At 60.0% G+C, this 21764-nt stretch overlaps 2 protein-coding genes across 4 annotated transcripts; both read right to left on the bottom strand.

Annotated features, from left to right (window-relative positions):
* Positions 1-3943: 3943 nt before the first annotated feature.
* On the bottom strand, positions 3944-7946 carry ARHGDIA (Rho GDP dissociation inhibitor alpha). 3 transcript variants are annotated; one of them, XM_047759209.1, is made up of 6 exons: positions 7842-7946; positions 6061-6277; positions 5867-5950; positions 5551-5627; positions 5408-5471; positions 3944-5310 (listed from the first exon to the last, which is right to left on the bottom strand). In XM_047759209.1, the coding sequence occupies exons 2-6, from the start codon at positions 6248-6250 to the stop codon at positions 5111-5113; spliced, it is 615 nt and encodes a 204-aa protein (XP_047615165.1). In that variant the 5' UTR covers positions 6251-6277; positions 7842-7946; the 3' UTR covers positions 3944-5110. The 3 variants fall into 3 exon arrangements, with proteins under 3 accessions (XP_047615165.1, XP_047615168.1, XP_047615167.1); XM_047759212.1 differs by lacking the exon at positions 7842-7946 and adding an exon at positions 7594-7615 and having other exon boundaries at positions 4958-5310; XM_047759211.1 differs by lacking the exon at positions 7842-7946 and adding an exon at positions 7280-7486 and having other exon boundaries at positions 4958-5310.
* Positions 7947-17914: 9968 nt separating this feature from the next.
* ALYREF (Aly/REF export factor) lies at positions 17915-21690 on the bottom strand. The gene is made up of 6 exons (XM_047759140.1): positions 21406-21690; positions 20845-20976; positions 19213-19360; positions 18579-18642; positions 18305-18482; positions 17915-18218 (listed from the first exon to the last, which is right to left on the bottom strand). Exons 1-6 carry the CDS (start codon positions 21637-21639, stop codon positions 18204-18206), a joined length of 771 nt encoding a protein of 256 aa, XP_047615096.1. The 5' UTR covers positions 21640-21690; the 3' UTR covers positions 17915-18203.
* Between the last annotated feature and the right edge of the window lie 74 nt (positions 21691-21764).

Raw genomic sequence — 21764 nt, 5'->3', positions numbered from 1 at the left:
GCCTCCCGGCTCTGCAGGCCGGAAGCCGGGCTGACGCACTTCCGGCGCGCGTGAGGCCCGTGCGGCGCCTGCCGGACTTGCCGGGCTTCGGCTCGGGCGTCGGCCTAGGGGCGTCTGCGGGCGGCTAGGGCGCTCCCGGTGGCGGCGGGGCGAAGCGCAGAGGCAGCTCGCGGGGGCCGGCGGGGAGGTTCGAGGCGGGACGCGATGGGGCCAGGAAAACTCGGGAGGAGGGCCACCGGCTCTGGGCCTGGAATGGGGACGCTGGCGAGGGCTGGGGCCGCCAGCCGGTGAGATGCTCTGGGCCGGCATCTTCCCCCGCGGGCACCTCCTTTCCTCCCACGGGCTGCCAGTCCCATGAAGAGGTCTCTGGGACGCTCCTAGGCGCCCAGGTGGATCGTACCATCCATCGGAGGGTTGCTAGGGGCCCCGGAGCTCTAAAATGCGGCCAGCCCAGCGGCACGGGTAGTGAGCGTGACACACACCGGACGTCAAGGCCGAGGACGGGAGGGGAGTGTACGCGAGTCCCTTGATGCCTTTTTATACGGAGATGGTGGAATATTTTGTATACGTTGGGTTAAGTAAAAGTATTAAATTTTATGTTTTCATTTTTTTTTTTTAACGTGGCTTTAGAACATTTAAAGTAGCGTGCGGCGCAGCTCTGGACCGAGCAGCTCCTTTTTCTTCGGGGCTCAAAACCTAACCCCCCCATCGCCCACCCCCTTGAGATTCCTTTCTTCTCCGTTTGTGTTCACTTTCTCGGTTACGAAACGCCACCAATGCCGATCTTAAGACTCATCATCGATTTAATAACTTAGCAGGAAAAACGGAAACACATTAAAGGTACACATTGGCTGTGTAATAGCATCCTGATTTCAGAAATGGGAAAGTATAGAAAAAAGATGGTTTTGTGTTTCTGAGAGTTTGTATTTGTGGATACGTTGCTCATGAGGGTGTGTTTTCTCAGCTCCTAGAATAGGAATTCCAGGTTCTCTGTGCCTCTCCCCCAGTGCCAGTAGAGCAAGGGCCGGGCTGGGGAGGTTGTACCTGCTGGGATGCTTGTCTGCCTTATGGGGGACCTTTACAGGACTTGGACACGTGTCCCTGGCTGTGGCCTCCACTTCAGGTCAGTTGGGTGCCAGCCTGCTGAGCAGCAGTGCTTCATAAGTAGCGGGGGCAGGAGTTCCCATTGTGGCGCAGTGGTTAACCAATCTGACTAGGAACCTTGAGGTTGCAGGTTGGATCCCTGGCCTTGCTCAGTGGGTTAAGGATCCGGCATTGCCGTGAGCTATGGTGTAGGTTGCAGACGCAGCTCGGATCCCACGTTGCTGGTTGTGGCTGTGGTGTAGGCTGGTGGCTGCAGCTCTGGTTAGACCCCTAGCCTGGGAACCTCCATATGCCGCGGGAGCAGCCCTAGAAAAAGCAAAAAGACAAAAAAAAAAAAAAGTAGCAGGGGCAGGCGCGCTCTGCTGCTCTCTGGGGACAGGTGGGGATTGGTTCACGTCTGCTGCCCGGTCTCCCAACACTTTAGTGATTGCCACCACTGTTTACAGACCACAACCTGGGGCCTGAGACAAGGGACTTTAGTACCGTGTCTAGATTTCAGAGACACTCATGAAGTCAGAGTTTAGATGCCCAAGGGTTGGGACATCAGTTTTTTCAGCTGATGGGGGCAGAGCACGATGTTGATTAGTTTGTGATGGTTTGGAGGCAGCTAAGCCCCAAAGCAAAGAGAATACTAGGAATGGGGAGAACAGACCAGATGCAGAACAAAGACCTGAGTTGCTGGCTGTGGTTGAGCCTCACTCTGGTTGAGTCTGGGCCTCCACGGCCAAAGCCAAGGTCCGTCGGGACACACCTTGTGACTCTGGCATCTCTCTGGACCCAGCACAGCTGCTTCAGGGCATCCTCCAGGGGTCTCATGCTCAGAAAAGGTGCCTATTAAACATCGGTGGAACAATTGCACTGCTCAAACGTCTTGATACGTTTCATTCTCAACAACAGTCCTCAGCATAAAACGACTCCCTTTCACCCTGTGGGTGCTCTTTCCTGACTGCAGCTTCCCACCATGGAGCAGCAGTGGGGACAGAGGGCCACAGCCCTGCCTGTGGGTGAGCTGGGACACATGTGAGAAGCAGGTGCAGTGGTGAGCATGGCCCTGGGGGACGGAAGGGGGCCCTGACTGTAAAGCCTGACGGGGGGACACAGAGGAGGTTTTAATAAACTACCCTAACTGGTGACCAGTTACATCAAATGCCACCCTGGTCTCCGCTGCCGCCCTCCTCAGTGGAAGAAAGGTCTATCTGGGGGGTGACGGCTCACGGCCGGAGGCAGAGGAGAGGTCCCAGGTGCTGGCTCACTAGGGTGGGGAGGCCAGGCCCAGGGACTCAGAGCTGTACAGACAGGCTTGGCAGGCGACTAGGAGGGTCAGGTTAGACTTGGAACCTGAGAGACACGTCATGCAGGTCCTGCAGGTGCCTTCGTGTCATCCTCCGCCAGGGGAGGAGCCAGGACAAAGTCCTGGCTGTGGGCAGTGTGCCTGTACAACTTGGCACTTGAGGTCCCAGGTCACCTGTCACACTAAAGCCTGAAAAAACCCAAGGGCAAAAATAGGCCTTTTGGCCCAGTGGAGCCTCAGAAGGTCCTTGCCCAATCAACCGAACTGCTGACAGTACAGGCCAGCCCCAAGTCTGGATTCCCATGGACCTCTTAGGAAGTGGACTGGGAGAGCTCACGTGGCTGTGGCTCCTGCGCCAGCTGGGACTGGAGCTGCTGCCCGGGAGCCTCATCCCTCCAAAGGCAGGCGCATCTGAGTTGAGCGGGAAGGGCCCTGGGCCTGGGAACCTGGAGCTGCGGTCTCAGCACCTCCCCTGCTTGGCAGGCCGATCCTGCTGGGGCTAGTCCAGAGGCCCCTGTGGATCTCATCTGGGGGCTACAGCTGCTGTAGGCGGCATTTTGTCCTGCCAGCCAGCACAGGGCCCAGCCTCCGGAGTGCCAGAGGCCTCAGTAAGGTAAGGAAGGCCACAGCGGTGACTGGCCTTGTAGGAGCCACCCTGGCACGGCCTGTGGTCACTGACCTGGAAGTGGGGGAAAAGATACCTCCAGGTCCACCCCAGTTGGCGATAAGCTCCTGGAAGGGTTTACCCTCCGATAAGTGCTGGGAAAAATGTCAGGTCCCAGGAGGCGCGGCAGCAAGCTCTGGGCGTGGCAAGCTCTGCACTCGACACGTAGCTTTTCTCACCAGCTCGGATCACAAAGGGAACAGATTTTACAATTCGCACCCAGCTATAAAGAGGAACTAACCCTCTTGTCTGGAGCTGCAGTTTCCCTCGTGCCCTTCTCTGGGGCCACCTCGGTTCCCAGGTGCCCCACCACCCCCAGGCCTTGCCAAGACTGTGCCGGCTGGCAGGAAGGGCTGTGGGGCACGTGGCACCTCCGCACAGCGAGGATCCCCATCTCCTCCCGTTGACCCACCTCTGGGCCCTGGCCCTGCCTGTCCCACAGCGCCCCCTCCATCGGCCCTGCTCTGCATGGCGCCAACGTCCCCTCCGCCCTCCGGCCCAGCTTGGAGTCCCTGAGGCCCGTGGGACCCTGACCTCCCACCTCAAGCCCTGCATCTGCTGTGGACTCTCCAACCAGGTCCCTCTCCTTTGGGGCTGGAAGTGTTTCCTCTGAAGGCTCGGATAGCGCTGGCAACCGTGGTGCAGGGGCCCGCTTGGGGCACTGGACATGCAATGGGCGCAGGGCCTGCCTGCACCCGCATCCCCCGTAGGACCTGCCAAGCCTCACAGGCTGCTGTGACCAAGAAAAGGTTTTAAACCCAGCCTCCTTCAACAGCCGCAGCAGCAGCAGCCACTGCTCCTGGCCCCTGGCCCCCCCGTGGGTGCCCTGGAGTCGGCCCCCCCCTCCCCTTCCCCCTTGGGAGACGAGTAGCAGACACCCTGGCTCCTTAGGGGGAGTTTATTTCCCGGTCAGAAAAGGAGAAGCAGGGACAGGCTCCTGTGCGTTCTAGGCCAGGGGCCTGACCAGGGAGGGGGCTTGGGGGCGGCAGAGGGGACGGCTCCAGCTGTGCAAGCTTGGTCCCACAGTTGTCCTGGCTGGGTCCGGGAAGGGCCTGGCTGGGGATGGTGGCACCGAGCCTGGGGGCAAGGCGGCAGGCCAGTGGGCCCAGAGGACGGCACGTACGGAGGCAAGAAATACTGACAGGCCAGGTAGGCGACTCGAGGCCGGCAGGCCCAGGTGGGACAAGTAAGGCTTGGCCACTGGCTCCGTCGGCCAAGGGCCCTCTGCCGGGGCCTGGGCTCCAGGCACTGCCCACGGGCCAGAGAAGGCAGAGGCGGGGGGACACCCAGCCTCCCAGATGGGAGTGGAAGCCACTGGCGTTTTGGCAACTTGGCTTTCCCGAGCCCCAGGAGCCGTCCCACAGCGCTGGCCGGGGAAGGGGGGCTGGCCAGGCCCGGGCAGACTGGGGAGCAGCACACCCCACACACCTCCCCGGGCCACAGGGAGCGCGGACAGGGCAGGGACCGGGGGAGACCACATGCTCATGCAGACACGGGGTTAGAGGTTAGGGCCGCCCCCCCAGCACGCGTTCACATGTTAAGGCATCATGGTTAGACGGTCACTGACAGCGGTGGATGGACTGACCGGGGAGAAGTGAAAGCGGAAGGACAACCGGCCCCGCCAGGCCCTACGCGGTACAGCCCGCCCCTGCCGGGAAGGGGGCCACGGACGGAGCCAGGGCGACTGGAGGCCCAGGGACCCGGGCACCCAGAGCTCCCACGCGATGCCCGACTCTCCTGGGGGAAGCCAGGGCCTCGGGTCGGGTCAGGATGGTGGGGACTTCGAGGACACGGAAGGGGAGACAAGGCCTGGGAGGAGCCCACCCCCCCCCCCAGCACAGGCGGAAGCAGCAACGACACGAGACCACCGAGGCGGCTGGGTCTGCGGGCTGGAAGGGTGGAGGGGCGGGCGGCCAGGAGGCAGACGGGGAGAGGCGGCAGTGTGGGTGGCCCTGGCGGCACTTTGGTCTGGGGTCCGGGGGGTGGGGGTGGGGGTGGGGGTGGCACGTCCTCGACCTCGGCCGCCCTGCCCGCCTCCCTCCGGCCGCAGCTCAGTCCTTCCACTCCTTCTTGATGGTGAGGTTCCACTCCCAGGACAGGTGGTCGGTCCTGTCGTCGTCTGTGAAGCGCGACTTGATGCTGTAGCTGCCTCGAGCCAGCATGCCCTTGGGCGCCTCCTCCATGGGCGTCAGGAACTCATACTCCTCCGCCCGGGGCCCGTAGCTCCCCACCATGTAATCGGTCTTGTCGACTGCGATGCAGGGAACACAGCAGTCAGGAGGCAGCTCTGCCCCCCCCCTCCCGTCTCCCTCCCTCCTGGGGGCTGGGGGGGCCCCCCGCTCACTCACTCTTGACCCCCTTCCTGTACGTGTGCTGGATGTACTTCATGCCTGACACGATCTCTCGGTTCACCTGCAGGGAGGCACCCCGAGCAGGGCTCAGCGAGGCTTTCCCGCCCAGGCCCCGCACCTCCCCGGCGCCGGCGCCTTACCCGGAAAGAGATCTTTATCCGGTATTCCACACCCTCCTTCAGCACAAAGGATTGCTTCTTGAAACTCTCCAGATCACCTGAATTTGAGAGAAAGGCCATGCTAGGAAGTTCACCCAAAGGAAATCACCCCCCACCATCCTGGGCACCCCAGACGCAAGACTGGAAAAAACCACTGCAAAGCCAGAACCCTGTAAGAGCACTCGGCTGCACTTCTTGTGCTCCCCAGCAGAGGGCGCCAGCAGCCCGAGAAACTATTTTTAGCGGAAGCAGCCGACCGCGGCGGCCCCCAGCCAGGAACCTCCGAGAGGCCACTCACCTGTCAGGTCCAGCTCTAGAGGCCCTGGGGCAGTGCTACACACCAGGGTCAGGCGGGTCACCACGACATTGGGGACGTTGGGGTCTGCAAAGTGATCGCAAGTTAGAATTCCGCGGGGCGGGGGGGGGGGGGGGGGGGAAATAGCGGCAGACACCCAGGAAAGCCACGGGTACCCCGCACTTCTGTCCACTCACCAGCAGACACGGCCACGCGGCCCAACAGGGCCTCCTTGTACTTGCGCAAACTCTCGTCGTCCTTGTCCAGCTCCTGGATCTCCTGGATGCTCTTCTGGGCTGGGGGCTTGTAGTTGACCGAGTGCTCGTCCTCCTCGTTCTCAGCTGCAATCTGTGCCAGCTGCTCGGCTGTGGGCTCCTGCTCAGCCATGCTCTCTTCTAGCGGGGTCTGGGACACCTGTGGGCAGGGTGGCATGGGCTGTGGCAGCCTGGAGGAACCCAGCGTCGCCCCTTCTAGCCCTTCTGCAGGTCCCACTGGTGATCAGTGTTGGATCTTCCTCCACAGGTGGCCAAGCCTCCATGTGGGCCCAAGAGCAGGCGCATCCTCTGTAACAGGAAGGCCATGACAGCCAGAACTTCGAAAAGGGCCCGGAAACAGTCCCCCGAGGCCCAGAAGGGCCACCTTCACCTCCTCATCCTGCCCACCTCAGGGGACCCAATTCCAGGTCCACAGTATCCAGGGCTAGAGAGCCCCCAGCCTGCCCCTTGCAAAGACCAGGGACAGCTCCCCTGCCTCCAAGAAGCAGCAGCACCCCAGACCTACCTAGCAGGGTCAGGACCAAGTCCCGCAGCTTGTCCTGAATCGCCCAGGGGCTCACCTCAAGAGACCCCTCCTACTGACTATTGCTAATCGGCCTGTTTTTTCAGGCCTGTCCTAGCGGTCTGTGCAGGCTACAAGTTAGTTCCTTCTCACCCTACAAACACAAGGCTCTCCTAGGGCTCAGATGACAGGGCTAGCCTGAGTCGCACAGATAAACCCTGAAATGGCACGAGGGACCCTAAAGGTCTGCCAACCTTATCTCCAGCTGTGAGAGTTCAGAGACCTAGAATTTGGAAACTGCTCTAGACGTGTGGGAATTTCAGCAGCCCCCTTCGGGACCCTCGCCCAGAAGAGCTCGAAGCAGTGCCATCAAAGGGAGGAGCAGTGCGTGGGGCAGCCACTGGTCTTCTTTCACTAAGAATGACCATCGCATACCCCCCCCTCCCGGAATCCCCGAGCAGTATCTGAAACGCGCTCGGACCCGACTCGGTGGTGTGGGAGGTGGGTCAGGGCCGCCGTTGTCCGTAAAGACAGCCAAAGCCGGGATGTGCGCGCGGACAAGACCTCACAAAGGGCCGCGGGGGACCCGGAACCACCCGGCCGCCGAAGGCAGGGTGGGGCCGGCCCGTATTTCCAGACCTCCTAGTCGCTTCCTCTGGAATTCCTCTAGAAAGCTCACGCCCTAATGCCACTCAAGCGCGGCCGCAGGCGACAGGATCCTCTAAGTGCGATCTCGCGGCGCGCACTTCCTGCAGGGCCCGCAATCTGGACAGGGCGCGGCAGGCGCGCGGGGTGGGGCGCGGGGGCCACACGACTCAGGCGAGTGGGCGTCCGGCCGGAGCAGGCAGGCGTGCACCGGCGAGGAGGGAGCCGCTGGGCACGAGCTGCGACCACAAAAGAGGCCTGCACCCCTGTGCATCCCCAGCTCCCGCCCCCGGCCCCTACGCCCCCACCTCTCGCCTTCCAGCTCCCTCGCCGCCGCCTCCCTCCTCCGGCGTCCCCGATTCGCACGTGGGCTGCCCCGGCCGCCGCCCGCTGTCACCGCCGCCCCCGCCCAGCGCAGACCCTTCGGGTGGGCAGGCAGGAGGGCGGGGCGGGCGGGGCGGGCGGCGGGAACAAAGGCGCGGCCCCCCGCCTCCCCCTCCACGGCTGCCCCGCCCGCTAGCCCACCGCACCAGCCGGCCCCGCCGCCCGCGCTCACCGGAGCCTCGACCGCGCCGCTCTCGCGCTCCCTCCCGCACGGAATGACGAACGTCGCCGCCCCACCCGCGCGCGCCCGGCCGGCCACTTCCGGGATCACGCGACTTCCGCTCGCGCCGGGCGGGCTCCGGAGAGCGCATGCGTGCGCGGGGGCTGCTGGGAGCGCGCCGCGGCCATCTTGAGATCCCGGCCTTGTGGGCGCGTCCCGCGTGGGCAGCGAGCGGGGAGCCCTGTGGAGGCCGGTAGGGTTGGGGTTCTGCGCCCTTTGGCACCTGCGTTTTCTGGTCCGAGGCGTCCCCGCGGGTCAACCCGCAAGCTAAAGGGGCGAGGCAGTGGCACGCGAGGCGCAGGCGTGTCTCTCGGGCACGCAGCCGTCACACCGCGGGGACGCGCTAGTCGGGCAGGCCCCCTCCCCGAAACCAGCGCGCCGTCCCTGCCTTTCCCTCCTTTCCAGACCGGTCAACGTTTGGCCGCCCTGCCGGGAGCGCCCCTTCACGAAGAGAAACGGCATCGGGAGCGGCTCTGTGCCGCTCGTGACTCCGGAAGCCCCTGGCTCAGCCGCCTTCCCCGGGGTCTCCATCCGGGTGGCAGATGTCGGGTATCTGCCCACGCGCTCCACCCGGAGCGCCGGGGCTGGGGGCGCGCGTGATTTGTGGCCGGCGGGATGGAGCCCGCGCTGCCGAGGGCCCCCCAGCGCTCGTCTCTCCGCGTGGGGTCCAAGCCCTCCGCTCCACGGCGCGGTCACGTACGCTCACCTGGATGGCGCATCGGCTTGTTAGGCGATAGAAGCGATAGAACTGCGAAATACTGATCTCACTGTTTTTGGAAATGTCTCAACTTTTGCCGGTTTGGAGAATACCGTCCGCTTTCTGTGTAGAAAGTTGAGCTGGCCAAAGGCAGAGCATTCCAACCTGGTTGGTTCCTGGAATGTGCTTCGCAGGCGTCCTGTTACTGGAAGCTGCAACGCCAGAGCCGGGCATCCTGCCTCGCTGCCAAACTGCTTTCCAGTAACCCAAGTGCCTTTTATTTTATTTATTCCTTTTTTTTTTTTTTTCGTTTTTTTTAGGGCCGCAGCCGTGGCATATGGAGGTTCCCAGGCTGCGGGTCAAATCAGAGCTACAGCTGCCGGCCTTCACCACAGCCACAGCAACACGGGATCCAAGCCTAGTCTGCAGCCTACACCACAGGTCAGGGCAACTCCGGATCCTCCTGAGTGAGACCAGGGATCGAACCCAAAACCTCATGGTTCCTAGTCGGATTTGTTTCTGCTGGGCCCCACACCGGGAACTCCCCCAAGTGCTTTTTAAAAAAATACCAGGCTCTTACATGCATTGTCTGTTGCTGTGTAAAAGCAGGCCATGAAATTTAGCCACTTGAAACGACCAATTTTATTATTTTGCATAGTGTCCAAGGATCAGGGAGCCTTTCTGCAGGGTAGTTGTGGCTTTGGGTTTTGTATGAGGCTGTGGTCAAGCTGGGAACCAGGGACTTGGTCTTTGGACATCTGCAGGAATTCAAGCTCATGCCCGCGCTGTGGGCAGGAGGCTCGGGTCCTCCCCTTGGGGAGGAGGATTCAGTTCCCTGCTTCCTGCGGCCTCCCTCCCGAGTGAGGCCTCAGAACAAGAGCAAGTGCTCAAGACACAGCTTCAGTGTCCCTCACAGCGTCGTGTCAGACATGCCGCCACTGCTGCCTCTCCTGCTGGCGACACAGACCGTGTCTGGTACAATGTGATGGGCGCCCACAGGGGCACCAGGACAAGGGGGCAGCCCCCACGCGAGGTAGAAAGAATGGGGTTAAGAAGCCCAGTGGACCTGCCACCCACTTCTGCAGGTACCAGCTTGTGGCCCGTCTTGTTTGATCTGTGCCCTCCTTTCTCCACATGCAGCAAGTGTGAAGCAAACCTCAGAGGTCACTTCCACCATAAACCTTTGAGCACGTGTTTATTTCGAGGGGAAAGGAGCCTTTGGTGTGTGGTTGGGGCAGGGGGGGTTAAATAACAGCCATTGCTCCACCTGCTGTGGAACAGACGCTCCAAAGGCAGTGGCCTGGAGCCACCTTGTGGTTCTCTCTGACCCTGTGGGCTGAGGGCTTGGGGCTCTTGAGCCATAGGAGCAGCTTGGTAGACAAGCTGGGTCCGAGCAGTGCTCAGCCCGGGCTGTCAGCCTGAGGGCCTTCCACACCCTCTCTCATGGCATTTTGGCAGCTGCACTCCGCGAGCAAGTGCTCCAAGAGGCCTTCTGAGGCTCCTTGCTCCCAAGCCCAGGTTCAGGCCAGGCCAGGTTCAAGGGCAGAGTTTGCCACAGAGCCCAAGCGTGAGAGCGGGTGAGAGTCTCGGGTGGAGACAGGTGAAGGTGTAGCCAACACACAATTCCACAGCAGGGAAGGAGGTTACGAACCAACCGCTCCACTCTGGCCACAGGTCTCCAGACGAGCATGAGCAGGAAGCTCCCTTCTCTTGTGACAGGGACTCCCACGCTGTCTGGAACAGCAGGAGCAGCTCCCAGCAGCGCAGTCAGGTCCCGCAGCAAAGGCTTTGAGGCGCTCGGCTCAGAGGTCTCTAAGGAGTCACAGTTACCCTCAGGGAGGGCGTCTACCAGTTGTCCCTTCTCTTCCAGTGACACATTGTCTATCAGACTTCTCATCTAGGAGCTCCCATTGTGGCTCAGTGGGTTAAGAACCCGACACAGGCCTGGCCTGGCTCCAGGCTGTGGCGTAGGTCCCAGATGGAGCTCTGATACCCTGTGGCTGTGGTGTAAGGCGGCAGCTGCAGCTCCGATTTGACCCCTAGCCTGGGAACCTCCATGTGCTGCAGCTGCAGCCCTGGGGGGAAAAAAAAAAATCACATCATAACAGAGGAGACTCCACCTCTTAATCAGGAGGGAAGCAAAGGACTGTGGCCTCTCCTCTCCTTTTAAAACACACCCCCTGCCTCCTAGCAACCTCAAGGGCCTCTTCCTGTGCAGGGCCTGGGTGCGGGGAGGCTGAGGGTGTGGCTTCTCTTTGAAAATTAGGCTAAAGACCCAGAAGACCTGCTCCTCAGCACCAGGCAGACCGCCTCACGCTCTGATGTTGGGAACGTGGGACCATAAGACGAGTTTGTTTCACGTCAAGTTTTGGAGTCGTTTACAGACCCGACCAAGGAAATTAACAAGTTCAGGAGCCATTAAGGAATGGCTCAGTGGGTTGGGGATCCAGCATTCTTACTGCTGTGGTGTGGGTTCAAGCCTTGGCCTAGGCGCTTCCATGCAGTGGGTGTGGCCAAAAAAAGAAAATGAGTTTTTTTAAACATCATTAAAGATCTGACCAATATTTTCCTTGACTGTCCTGAGCTGAGTTTCAAACCTGGCGTCAGTTGCAGCAGTATCTCCGTCAACAGGATCAGTCTCCCTGCTCTGCACAGCGTCCTGCGGAAGGACCAGGTCACTGGTCCTGAAGAGTCTCTGGGACCAGCTGGCAACACCACACCAGTGCTGACACCTGCCCGCAGGAGCTGGACTCCAGGATTGTGACATGTTTCTGCACCATCGCAAGGGAGGGTTGATTCTACGTTGAAACTTTTATCAAGTTAGCAAAGAACCCAAGAAATATGATGCGGCACGGCCACACCTCAGCGCCTGTGACTAACAAATACTACTACGTGTTAAATTATTTTTTGTCTTTTTAGGGCCACATCCGTGGCATATGCAAGTTCCCAGGCAAGGGGTTGAACAAGAGCTACAGCTACCAGCCTACACCACAGCCACAGCCACACTGGATCCTTAACCCCCTGAGCAAGGCCAGGGATCGAACCTGTGTCCTCATGGATACTAGTTGGGTTCACTACCAATGACCCCCAATGGGAACTCCAACGCATATTAATATCAAAAGGCTCTGATGGGAAGTCCCTGTTGTGGCTCCCGTGAGCTGTGGTGTAGGGCACAGACACAGCTGCTTCTGTGTGGCTGTGGCTGTGGTGTAGGCTGGCAACTGCAGCTCCAATTCACCCCCTAGCCTGGGAACATCCATGTGTTTGTGGGGAGTGCAGCCCTAACCCCCTCTCCCAAAGTGAAAAAACCCTGTGATGAATGAAAACTTCTCACGTCATTCAAGTGACAGTGTTTAATGACACAGAAAGGCAACCGGTTCTTTCACAGCATCACTAAGGGATCCTTTACACAGTCCACCCACTGAAAGCGCACAGTTCAACGGTTTCCCCGCCAGTCTGTGGACGTGCCTAATGATCACTCCAGTAACGTCCCCCTGAGCTACCTGTGGTCAGTGCCCACTCCAGCCTCCCCGCCGCACCCCAGACCCTGGCAGCCCCGTCCCGCTTTCCGCATCTGTGCATCCTCCTTGCTGGACGTTCATTTCGCGTCCGTGGAATCACACCGCCTAGAGGATCTTCTTGCATCTGTGAGCTCACCTGACGGTCTGGGTTCCATCTAGAGTAAGTACAATGGCCCATTTTGCTGCATTCACTTGCTGGTTGATGGACTCTGGGTTCCTTTTTGCTGTCAGAACACCTGCACTTTGCTGGCCTGAAGGCACGTTCCTTTGTCCTGGGTTCACTCCTGAGAGGAGTGGAATTCCCCGCTTTCCAGGCGGATGGACCATTTTGCAATCCAGAGAAGGTTCTAACTGGGCACACCCTTGCCAACACTTGGCATTGTCTTCTTGACCGAAGCTGTCCGAGTGGGTGTGACATGCTGCCTCAATGCTGATTTCATTTCCCTGATGAAGAGTCTCTTATGGTAGAACATCTATTCAAGTTTTTTGTCCATTTTTGTTATCATTGTTTGGCTTTTTAGGGCCGCACCCACCCACAGCACATGAAGGTTCCCAGGCTAGGGGTCGAACAGGAACTACAGCTGCCAGCTTATGCCACAGCTGTGACCTCCACCACAGCTCATGGCAACGCCGGATCCTCAACCCACTGAGCCAGGACAGGGGTTGAACCTGCATCCTCAGGGATGCTAGTTGGGTTTGCTAAACCGCTGAGCTGCTGAGCTCACAGCTTTTTAAGTGCATACGGCTAGCTCGCTACAGAAGTGAACACGGGTTTATGCGCGTGACTTAGTATATGTACTTTCCAGCTCTGTCTGGAAAGGGCCCCGAGGCAGTAACAGCCCCGGAGCAATGAGCACACCCACGGGCGAGATCTTGGTGGCTACACATCAGTCTCCGTGAAAGGAGCCTGGAGCCTCTGGCGGTGCCAGAGTCCCGAAATGCTTAAAAAAGGACACAGCAGGTCAAGAGGGGACAGACAGGAGGGACCTTAACAGTCTGAGCAACAGAGTAACAGTTACCTGGTTATGACTCATAGAATCAAACACCCACAAATCCACACGGATATAAATAACTGAATAAGTGGTGGACAAAGAACTGCTCTTTTTTAGAAAAGAATTCCAGTTAATGAAATGAAAAGACAATCGACGCAATAGGAGAAAATAGTTTCAAATGATGCAACCGAGAAGGGCTTGAACTCCAGGATATACAAATAACTCATACAACTTGACACCAAAAGATAAATAAATAAATACCCCAATTGAAAAACGGGCAGAAGACCTAAATAGACATTTCTCCAAGGAAAACATATTAGCTGGCCAACAGGCCCAAGAAAAAATGCTCAACATCACTAATTATTACAGAAACACAAATCAAAACTGCAACGAGGTAACACTTTACACTGGTCAGAACGGCCATCACTAGTAAGTCTGTAAGTACCAAATGCTGAAGAGGGGGTGGAGAAAGGGTGCCCTCCTATGGTCCAACCGCTATGAAAACAGCATGGAGATTCCGCAGAAAACTACAGAACTACCATACGATCCAGCAATCCCACTCCTGGGCACATATGCAGAGGAACCTTTCATTCAAAAAGATACATGCAAAAGAAAAAAAAAAGATACATGTACCCCTATGTTCACTGCAGCACTGTATACAACAGCCTAAACATGGAAACAAGCTAAACATCTATCCACAGACCAGTGGATTAAGATGTGGTCCATATACACAATGGACTACGACTCAGCCGTTAAAAGGAAAGAAAGAACGGCATTTGCAGCAACACGGATGGACCTAGAAATTATTGTGCTGGGTGAAGTCGGTCACCAACATCGAATGCTTTCACTTCCATGTGGAATCTAAAACAGGACACAGGGAACTTCTTTGCAGAACAGACACTGATGCACAGACTCTGAAAAACATGCTTTCCAAAGGAGACAGGTGGCGGGTGGGGGGCGCACTGGGGGTCTGGGATGGAAATGCTATAAAATTAGGTTGTGATGATTGTTGTACAACTATAAATGTAATAAAATTCACTGAGAAATGAAAACAAGATACATGCAAAAAAAAAAAAAAAGACACATGCACATGCATGTTCACTGCAGCACCATTCACAAGAGCCAAGACGTGGAAACAACCTCATCGTCCACTGACAGATGAATGGATTAAGATGTGGTGTGTATACACAATGGAATACGACTCAGCCGTAAAAAAGAACAAAATAATGCCATTTGCATTAACATGGATGGAACTAGAGAGTCTCATACTTAAGATTCATGTAGATTCTCATACTTAGTAAGAAAGACAGATACCCTATGATAGCAGTTCCTTGTGGAATCTACAACATGGCAGAAATGAACCGACTTAGACAACAGAAACACTCGCACATACAGAGAACAGACTTGGGTGGCCAAAGGGGAGGAGGAGGGAGCGGGAGTTCAGGGCTGACAAGTGCAAACTTTTACATCTGGAATGGACAGACAGGGGGCCTGCTGCAGAGCACAGGGAACTATGTGCAATCGCCCGTGATGGGTCATGCACAAAGCGGGGATGAGAGAGTGGGTACAGATGTATGACTGGGTCACTCGGCTGTACAGCAGAAAGTGACAGACCGCTGTACATCGACCACATTAAACAACTTTCAAAAAAAGAATTCCAATTAACATGGAGAGAATGAGCAAAATTTAAGAACTCACCATTAAACATCACAGTAACAATTCCTGCGCCGTGGGTGCTGAGATGAGAGCGCGAAGTGGGGCGAGACAAGTATTCACCTGGTGCCACGTTTCTCCACCCGCGGATTTATGAATTACACGGGGGGGGGGGGGGGACCCCAACTCTCCGACGCAGAAGCTGGCGGCTCCCGCTGATGCACACAATCAAGGCCACAACCTCGGCCACGAGCCAGACTCTGTGCTGTACCCACAGCACCCCCCGTCTGTGGCACTCCTACCACCGCAGGTGACTCTGGAGAGTTCTCGTGCTGTGCTGTGGGTTAAGGATCCCATGTTACGACGGCGGCAGCTGGGGTCGCTGCGGTGGTGTGGGTTCGATCCCTGGCCTGAGAACCGCTGTGTGCCGCAGGTGAGGCCCAGAAAAAGAAGAAAGAGCGACCCCGCCGCCGCCGTACCAGAGATGAACCTCAAAGACGCTGTGCTGAGTGAGAAGCCAGATCCCTTTGCACGAAAGGTCCTGATCCATAAAGCGGACGCACGGAGGCCGGGAAGGGAGCAGAGAGGTGAAGGCTCATGCGTTCTTCGCGGGGACAAAGGAGTGCGTGCTGGGATTTGAATGTGGCGGTGGATTTGGCTCTGAATAAATGGGGAAACATCACAATATGTCAATTATGTCAATAAAGCGCTCATCTAAAAAACCTGCAGCAACAAGCTTTCCTCGGGACAGCGTAGGAAAGTGACTGTTCATGCTGTTACCTTTTCGTACTGACGACACAGCTCATCCTACACGCGTTGAAACAAAACCACAGAAGGCCACTCTACTGTCTCTCCTTTTCTTTCCGTCACTGTCTACGGATGTCACCCACACCCGTCCCCAAAGGCTGGGCCCTGGGAGCCCTCCCCCAGGCCAAAAGCCAGCAGTCAGGCCCCAGGACCTCCGCCCTCCGGCAGGCACACTGAAGGCCTGGCTCATCCCAGGTTCTCACCCCAGGTCCTTTGCACCTACTTTCCTCTCCGCCAGCAAGGCTCCCTCCCCACATGTCCACATGCACACAAGTCCCCCTCGTCGCAAGGCCTCGCCCTACTGCTCAGCACCCTCTGCTTTCTTCCAGAGCCTTGTCACCACCTGGCAGCCTGCTTCCCCATCTTTCCCGACTGGAACGTACGTTCCTGGAGAACACAAACGCGCAAGTCTCTGTTCCTGCCTCTCTCGGTTCCAGTGCAGCCGTTAGCCTGTGTCACCGCATCTGCTGTTTCCTACACCAGAGCCGCAGCCCCTGCAGGCCAGAACTAAGCCCTTGTTTGGAAGACAACCTGCAGCTGAGCAGACACACCAACCTTCTGGGGTTCCAAACCCCGCCTGGGGAGTGTGCCCGCCACTCCGCGACCTCGCCTGAGCCTCCTGCTGGGTTTCACACCTGCAAGGGGACAGGGCTCTTCCTTCTTATTCCGGTTGCTTGGTAACCTTGTGGACCTTGGCGCAAGCAAGCACGTGCCAAGAAAGCGCCCAGGAGTCGACACCTCTTCCCGGGAGCCCCCCAGCAGCAGCTCCTCAGGCCAGGCAGGCCGGGGGCTCCAACCCCTGTGCGCGTGCCCGCCCTCCCCCCAACGCCGGCTTCCCCCTCAACCCCTTCAAAACCCGGAGGGACGACGGCTGAGCGGCCGAGGGAGGCCTGCACACTCCTACACCTCACCGACCTTCCGCCAGACCGCAGGGCAGGAGGCGGGCTGGGGCGCATCCCAGTGGGGGCCTGACCCTGCGAGCGGGGCAGCCCCAGCCAGCTGGCGCGCGAGGCGCCAGTCGGGCAAACACGCAAACACGCGAAGGAGAAGACGAGCACGAGCGCCAAGACCTCTCCCCCCTCCCTTCCCTCCACCACTATTTCGGGGATGAAGCGCTGGCCGGCGCCCCGGGCACCACCCTCGGGTGACCGGACGCCCGATGGGCCCGGAGCAGGGGGCTGTCCCTGCACGTAGCACCACCCTTCCTCCCAAAAGCATCTCACACGGGCGGGACCGCGCATGGTCCTCCAGCCTTCGAAGGAAGCCGAGGCTGCCTGTTTCACGAACGGGGAGGCTGAGGTTTGGTGGCCCAGCCTGGTGTCACCCTCCCCCGCATGTGTGCTGGCGCCCACAGCCTCCGGGCCAGAGATGTCACATTGCCTCAAAGCAGCAACGGTCCGGGGCCACGTGTGCCCACCTGGACCCGACCCTGAGCTCAGCCCCTCGGCCGGCTTTCTCCCTGCGCTGTCCCCCCCCCACTACCGCCGTCCTCAGCGCCCCTTCCACGCAGAGCCTGACCTGGCTCAGGCAGCTCAAGTGGCAGCTGCTGGCTCTGCGGCGACAGCCTGGTAACTGGCTGTGGCAGGGCCACTGCCAGGCACACCTCCCTGGTGACTCGCTCCAGCCCTGTCCCCAGTGTGGAAGCCTGGAAGCCACCTGAGCGGCAGGCCAGGCCTCCCCTTGGCCTCTTCTGCGCCCTAGCACCCCGGCATTGTGTGGGAGGGGGCGGCCGGGGGCCAGCCCCCCCCCCCCCCCCCCGCCCGGCTTGGGCTCAGGCAGAGCGGAGGAGCTCGCAGGAGGGGGCACCCAAAGACGGCTGTGCCCTGAACCCTGCGCGGGGCACTGACGTCACTGTGCTCCGCTCCTCTGCCCCGGAGACGGTGCAGGCGGCACCTGTGTCTGCCAGCCCCTCCAGCTCCCTGTGGCTCACGTCAGATGCGGCCCCAGCTCCCACTAGCTACGTCACCGAGACTGTAACGAGGACACCCTCCCGGGACTTCTGCTGCGACGACGACGAGAGTCGCACTGCAAAGCCGTCAGGTCGCCACGGTTAAATCCCAGTGTCTGGAGCCACAGCACCAGAAAGACAGGAGAGAGAGGCTGAAAGCCAGGGTGCCCACCCCACCCGGCCCCTCACCTCGACGTGCAGGCAGCGAGCCGCAGCTGCAGGCGGAAGACCCTGCTCCATGGCCTCCCGCCTCCCGGGCGGGAAAGAGCCGAGCTCAGACCTGTGGAACAGACAGGAGAGACGCGGCCACCACCTCCAACCCGCAGGCCCGTGCCCCTCCGGCCACCGGCCCCCCGGGGCGCCCAGGCAAGGACCCCAGCACGGGAGGAATCAGGCAGGGCCACTTCTACACACGTTTCTAGTTTATTATGGCAAAGGTGGAAACGCCACCTTCTCCACAACTGCAACCAGTAAAATTTATCCCAAAAATAACTCGGTACAAAACAGGTCTGCTTCAGGATTTAAAAAAAAAAGAAAAAAAAAAAGAAACCTTTACATGAATTTTAAACCCTATTTTAAAACATAAAAGAAACAAATCCATCACTGGCCACTCAGCCCCAGTCTGTCACCCCCTCCCTCCGGGGAGCACGGACGCGACGTCTGGGTCCTGGTCCACGCACGGATTTGCCGGTCTGCTTAACTGGTGTCCATCTGAAACAGAGGAGGAGGGGTCTCGCTCACACCGGGCCTCCCAGGAGGTCCGGGGCCGCCGCCCCGCGTCCTCCTCTGGGACCTACCCTGGCGTTGTAAGCGTCCAGCTGGGCATCCAACTCCTCCGCGGAAAGCTGCTGCTTCGAACTCCTGCCGGTGCCTCTGCCTCTGCCACGGCTGCCGCCACGGGTGCCTCTCCGGGTGCCGCCGCCGCCACCGAAACCTCCGGAACCACGGTTTCTGGTCATGCCCCCTCTGTTTACACTAGCAGGAAGAGGGAACTCACTCTCATGCCCAGGAGGGCCTGCGGGCTGAGTGGACACCCCAAGGGCCAGCCCCGCCCGGAGGCCGCAGACTCACCTCTGTGCAGGCCTCCGCTGCGTGTCGATCTGTGAGGTGACGAGCTGAATGTTCATGGGGCGACCTGAGGCAGAGAACACAAGAGGGCCCGCTCTGTTAGAGGGCTCTGCGGTCGGCCTGCTGGGCACCGCGCCCCGGCCTCCGCACGAGCACTGGGAAGGGGCCTGGGCATCTCGATGCTCCCTCCCGATGAGGCCAACAGCCTGGAGATGCCGCTGGGAGAGCGAGCTCGCGCTGAGCACAGCCCAGCAGCATCCTCCCCGGTCCAGGGCAGGGGGGTGTCTGAAGGGCTCCCGGGTGGAAAGGCCCCTGGTCTCTAGACTACGGCCCCGCGCTCAGAGGCGGACTACGGCGGTTCTGAAAGGCCTTCGCAGAAGGGAGTCTCCTGCAGGGAGCTGCAGGAGGGGAGGACTGGGGCTTGCTTGCTGGAGGGGGTTCACAAGAGGCTGGTCCAGGTGCGCGGGGGAGCGTGAGACGGCAGAATGGGAAGAGGGAGAAAAAGGGGCGACAGCCAAGTGTCCTCAGGCAGAGGCGGCCCCACTCCTGGCGCCCGAGGCCTTTCTGGGTGCGGCTCCCGACGCACCGTCCAGGGGCACGCACTGTCCAGGGGCACGCACCGTCCAGGGGTACGCACCGTCCAGGGGGACGCCATTGTACTGCTTCATAGCTTTCAGGGCGTCTGCTTTCCGCTCAAAGTGCACGTCAGCGGTCCCCAAACTGCGGCCCGATCGGTCGTAGTGCACAGCCGCCTTCTTCAGAGTTCCAAACTCAGCAAAGAGTTCCTGTGAGTCCGAAAGAGCACTCGTCAGCGAAGCCCTTTTCTTCCTGGCAGCCCAGGGACACTCCCTGGAAGTGTGCACTGCTTTGGGGTATCTCCCTGGGAGGCAGACGTCACGTGTGGGGGGCAGGGCAGTGGTAGCGGGAACTGGGGGATGGGATGGGGCAGGGGGACAGCAACTTCCAGGCAGGAGCCGTTGGGCCTGAGGGCTCCTGCCAGTCGAGGGACCTGACACAGGTACCACAGTGCAGGTAAAGCATCACAAAGCCCGCGGGGAAGGGCGCGAGATTAAGTGGCCCTCGCCTTCTACAGAGGAAGACCTACGACACGCCCGAGGACTGCGCCGAGAAGCTGCAAAGGCCAAGATCACAGAGCGAGGGGCTCTAAGCCAAGGTGGATCAGCTCGAAGGGCCCGCTGACTCGGGAGCCCTGACCCAGCCCCTCCCCCGGGCAGATTCGGGCTCACCTTTCCCTCTCCTCCTACTCAAGCCTGCCGCAAAGTCTGAAGTCAAGCGCTGCCATGGAAACTGCCCTGACCTCAGGCAGGCTGGGAGTTGGAGAGGGAACCCAGAGTGTGGGGCTACTCCGGCCGCAGGCACACAGCGGGAAGTGGAGTTCACCAAAAGCGGTTTCCAGTGGATGCCAGAAACCACCTTAAAAAAAGTGTGGAGACACTGTGAGCGCTCACTGGCCTTGCTCTGTCCCCCCACGGCTAAGTAAAACGGCTGGGCTCTGGGAGACCGAACCCAGGAAGGCCCCTCACCCGGACCCAGCCATCTGCAGGACTGACCCCCAAAACGGCATTACTTCACGAGAAAACCAGTTCAAGTGCCTTGGAGAGTGAATTTAAAAAAGAGAAAAAGAAACAGAAAAGAAAAGAGGCTTGAGTCGAAGACAAGGCTAAATAAACATTTGCGAGCCAACGAGACCCAGAGCGTGAGCGTAGGTGAGAGGAAGACGGGGACCCAGTTCCACGGGGCTTAAGACAGAGGGGCCAGAGATGCCTGTAGCACTCTGCTTCTGCACTTTGTCAGCCCTGCAGAGAAAGGGCTTTCTCCTCCCAGAGCATCACTAAGATGGGCACGAAATAAAGCCGCAAACAGCCGCGCTCTCTCAGGGACGCAGAACCACACGCATTCAGCCACACTTGCCAGAAAAGGGCAGGCAGAGGCTCCTCACCCCCACGGCGGATGCTTAGTTACCAAAGCCGCGGTGCCTCGGCTCGGCTCGGCCCGGCCCGGCCCGGCCCGGCCCGGCCCGGTCTTCCAGCGCAAACTGACCCAGCAGTTGGACTTTCAGCTCTAGCTTGACCTCTGCTATGCACTCCAGCAGCCCCTTCCAGGGAGCAGTGGGGGCCAGCCCTCGAGTGCCTGGGAGGCGCTCACTGTCCCAAGGTGGATGCGGATTCAGGGTCCCGGCCCGTCCCAAACACCACAGTCAGTGCTGTACGGGGTGAGCTGCTCCCGAGGAGAAGCTCCAGTCTCTTACCTGAATGTCAGCATCGGACACGCCAAAATCCAGATTTGACACCAGCAGTTTCCCACCGGTCTCCACGCCGGCACCACCCCCAAAACCGCTGTCGAAAAGGTCGTGTTGCCATTTGTCAGGAAGCTGTTTCGGCTAAAGAAAAAGAAAACACGACAGAAGACGACCCATAAGTCGCGCTCCAGGACTCGCCCTCGCCCTCACGGCCACAAGACCTGCCCCCATCGCGGCCCGGGAGGAAGGCACCGAGAGGGGCCCGCAGCCCCCGCTTCCCGCCCGCGAGGCCACACTTCCCGCAACTTCTCGGTTCCCTCCAACTAACTTCCCGCCGCCAGGGCGGCCGCGCCAACGTCTCCTCGGCCCCCCGGCGCCACGAGGCCCGGCGTCCAGCCCAAACAAAGGCCGGTGGGGTCTCGCTTCGGGGCCCGGCTGGCGCGCGACCTCCCCCGTCCGCCCGGCCGGCGCCCGCGCCCCCACCCCCCCGGCCCGGCCCGCCCGCTGCCCCCGCGTCGCCCTGCCTGCCCGCCCCCCGGCCGCGGCCCGCCAGCCGGCCTCCGCACTCACCCTGCTGTAGGGCGCCGGCCGGTTCCTGCCGCCGCCCGCCGCGCCGCGGGCGATGGCCGGCCGGTTCCGAATGGGTCCGCCGCCTCGGCTCACTCGCGCGGCAGCCTGCGCCCCGCCGCCGCGGCCGCCCTGGGAGCCGGCCCGGCCGCGGCCCCTGCCCCCGCCGCGGCCGCCTCGCTGGCTCCGGTTCAGCTTAATGATGTCGTCCAGAGACATATCCATTTTGTCGGCCATGGCGGGCGCGGAATCGGCCTCGGCTGGAGCCCGCGCGTCAGCACGCCGGCGCGTCACTTCCTGCGCCGCGCGGCCTTTTCCGGGCCTGCGTCCTCGGAGCGGCCGCGGATTGGCTGCGAGGCGGC

This window comes from Phacochoerus africanus, chromosome 14, assembly GCF_016906955.1.
Source record: "Phacochoerus africanus isolate WHEZ1 chromosome 14, ROS_Pafr_v1, whole genome shotgun sequence".
Lineage (NCBI taxonomy): Eukaryota > Metazoa > Chordata > Mammalia > Artiodactyla > Suidae > Phacochoerus > Phacochoerus africanus.
Note: the sequence above shows the minus strand (reverse complement) of the source record. Positions and strands in the feature narration are given on the sequence as shown.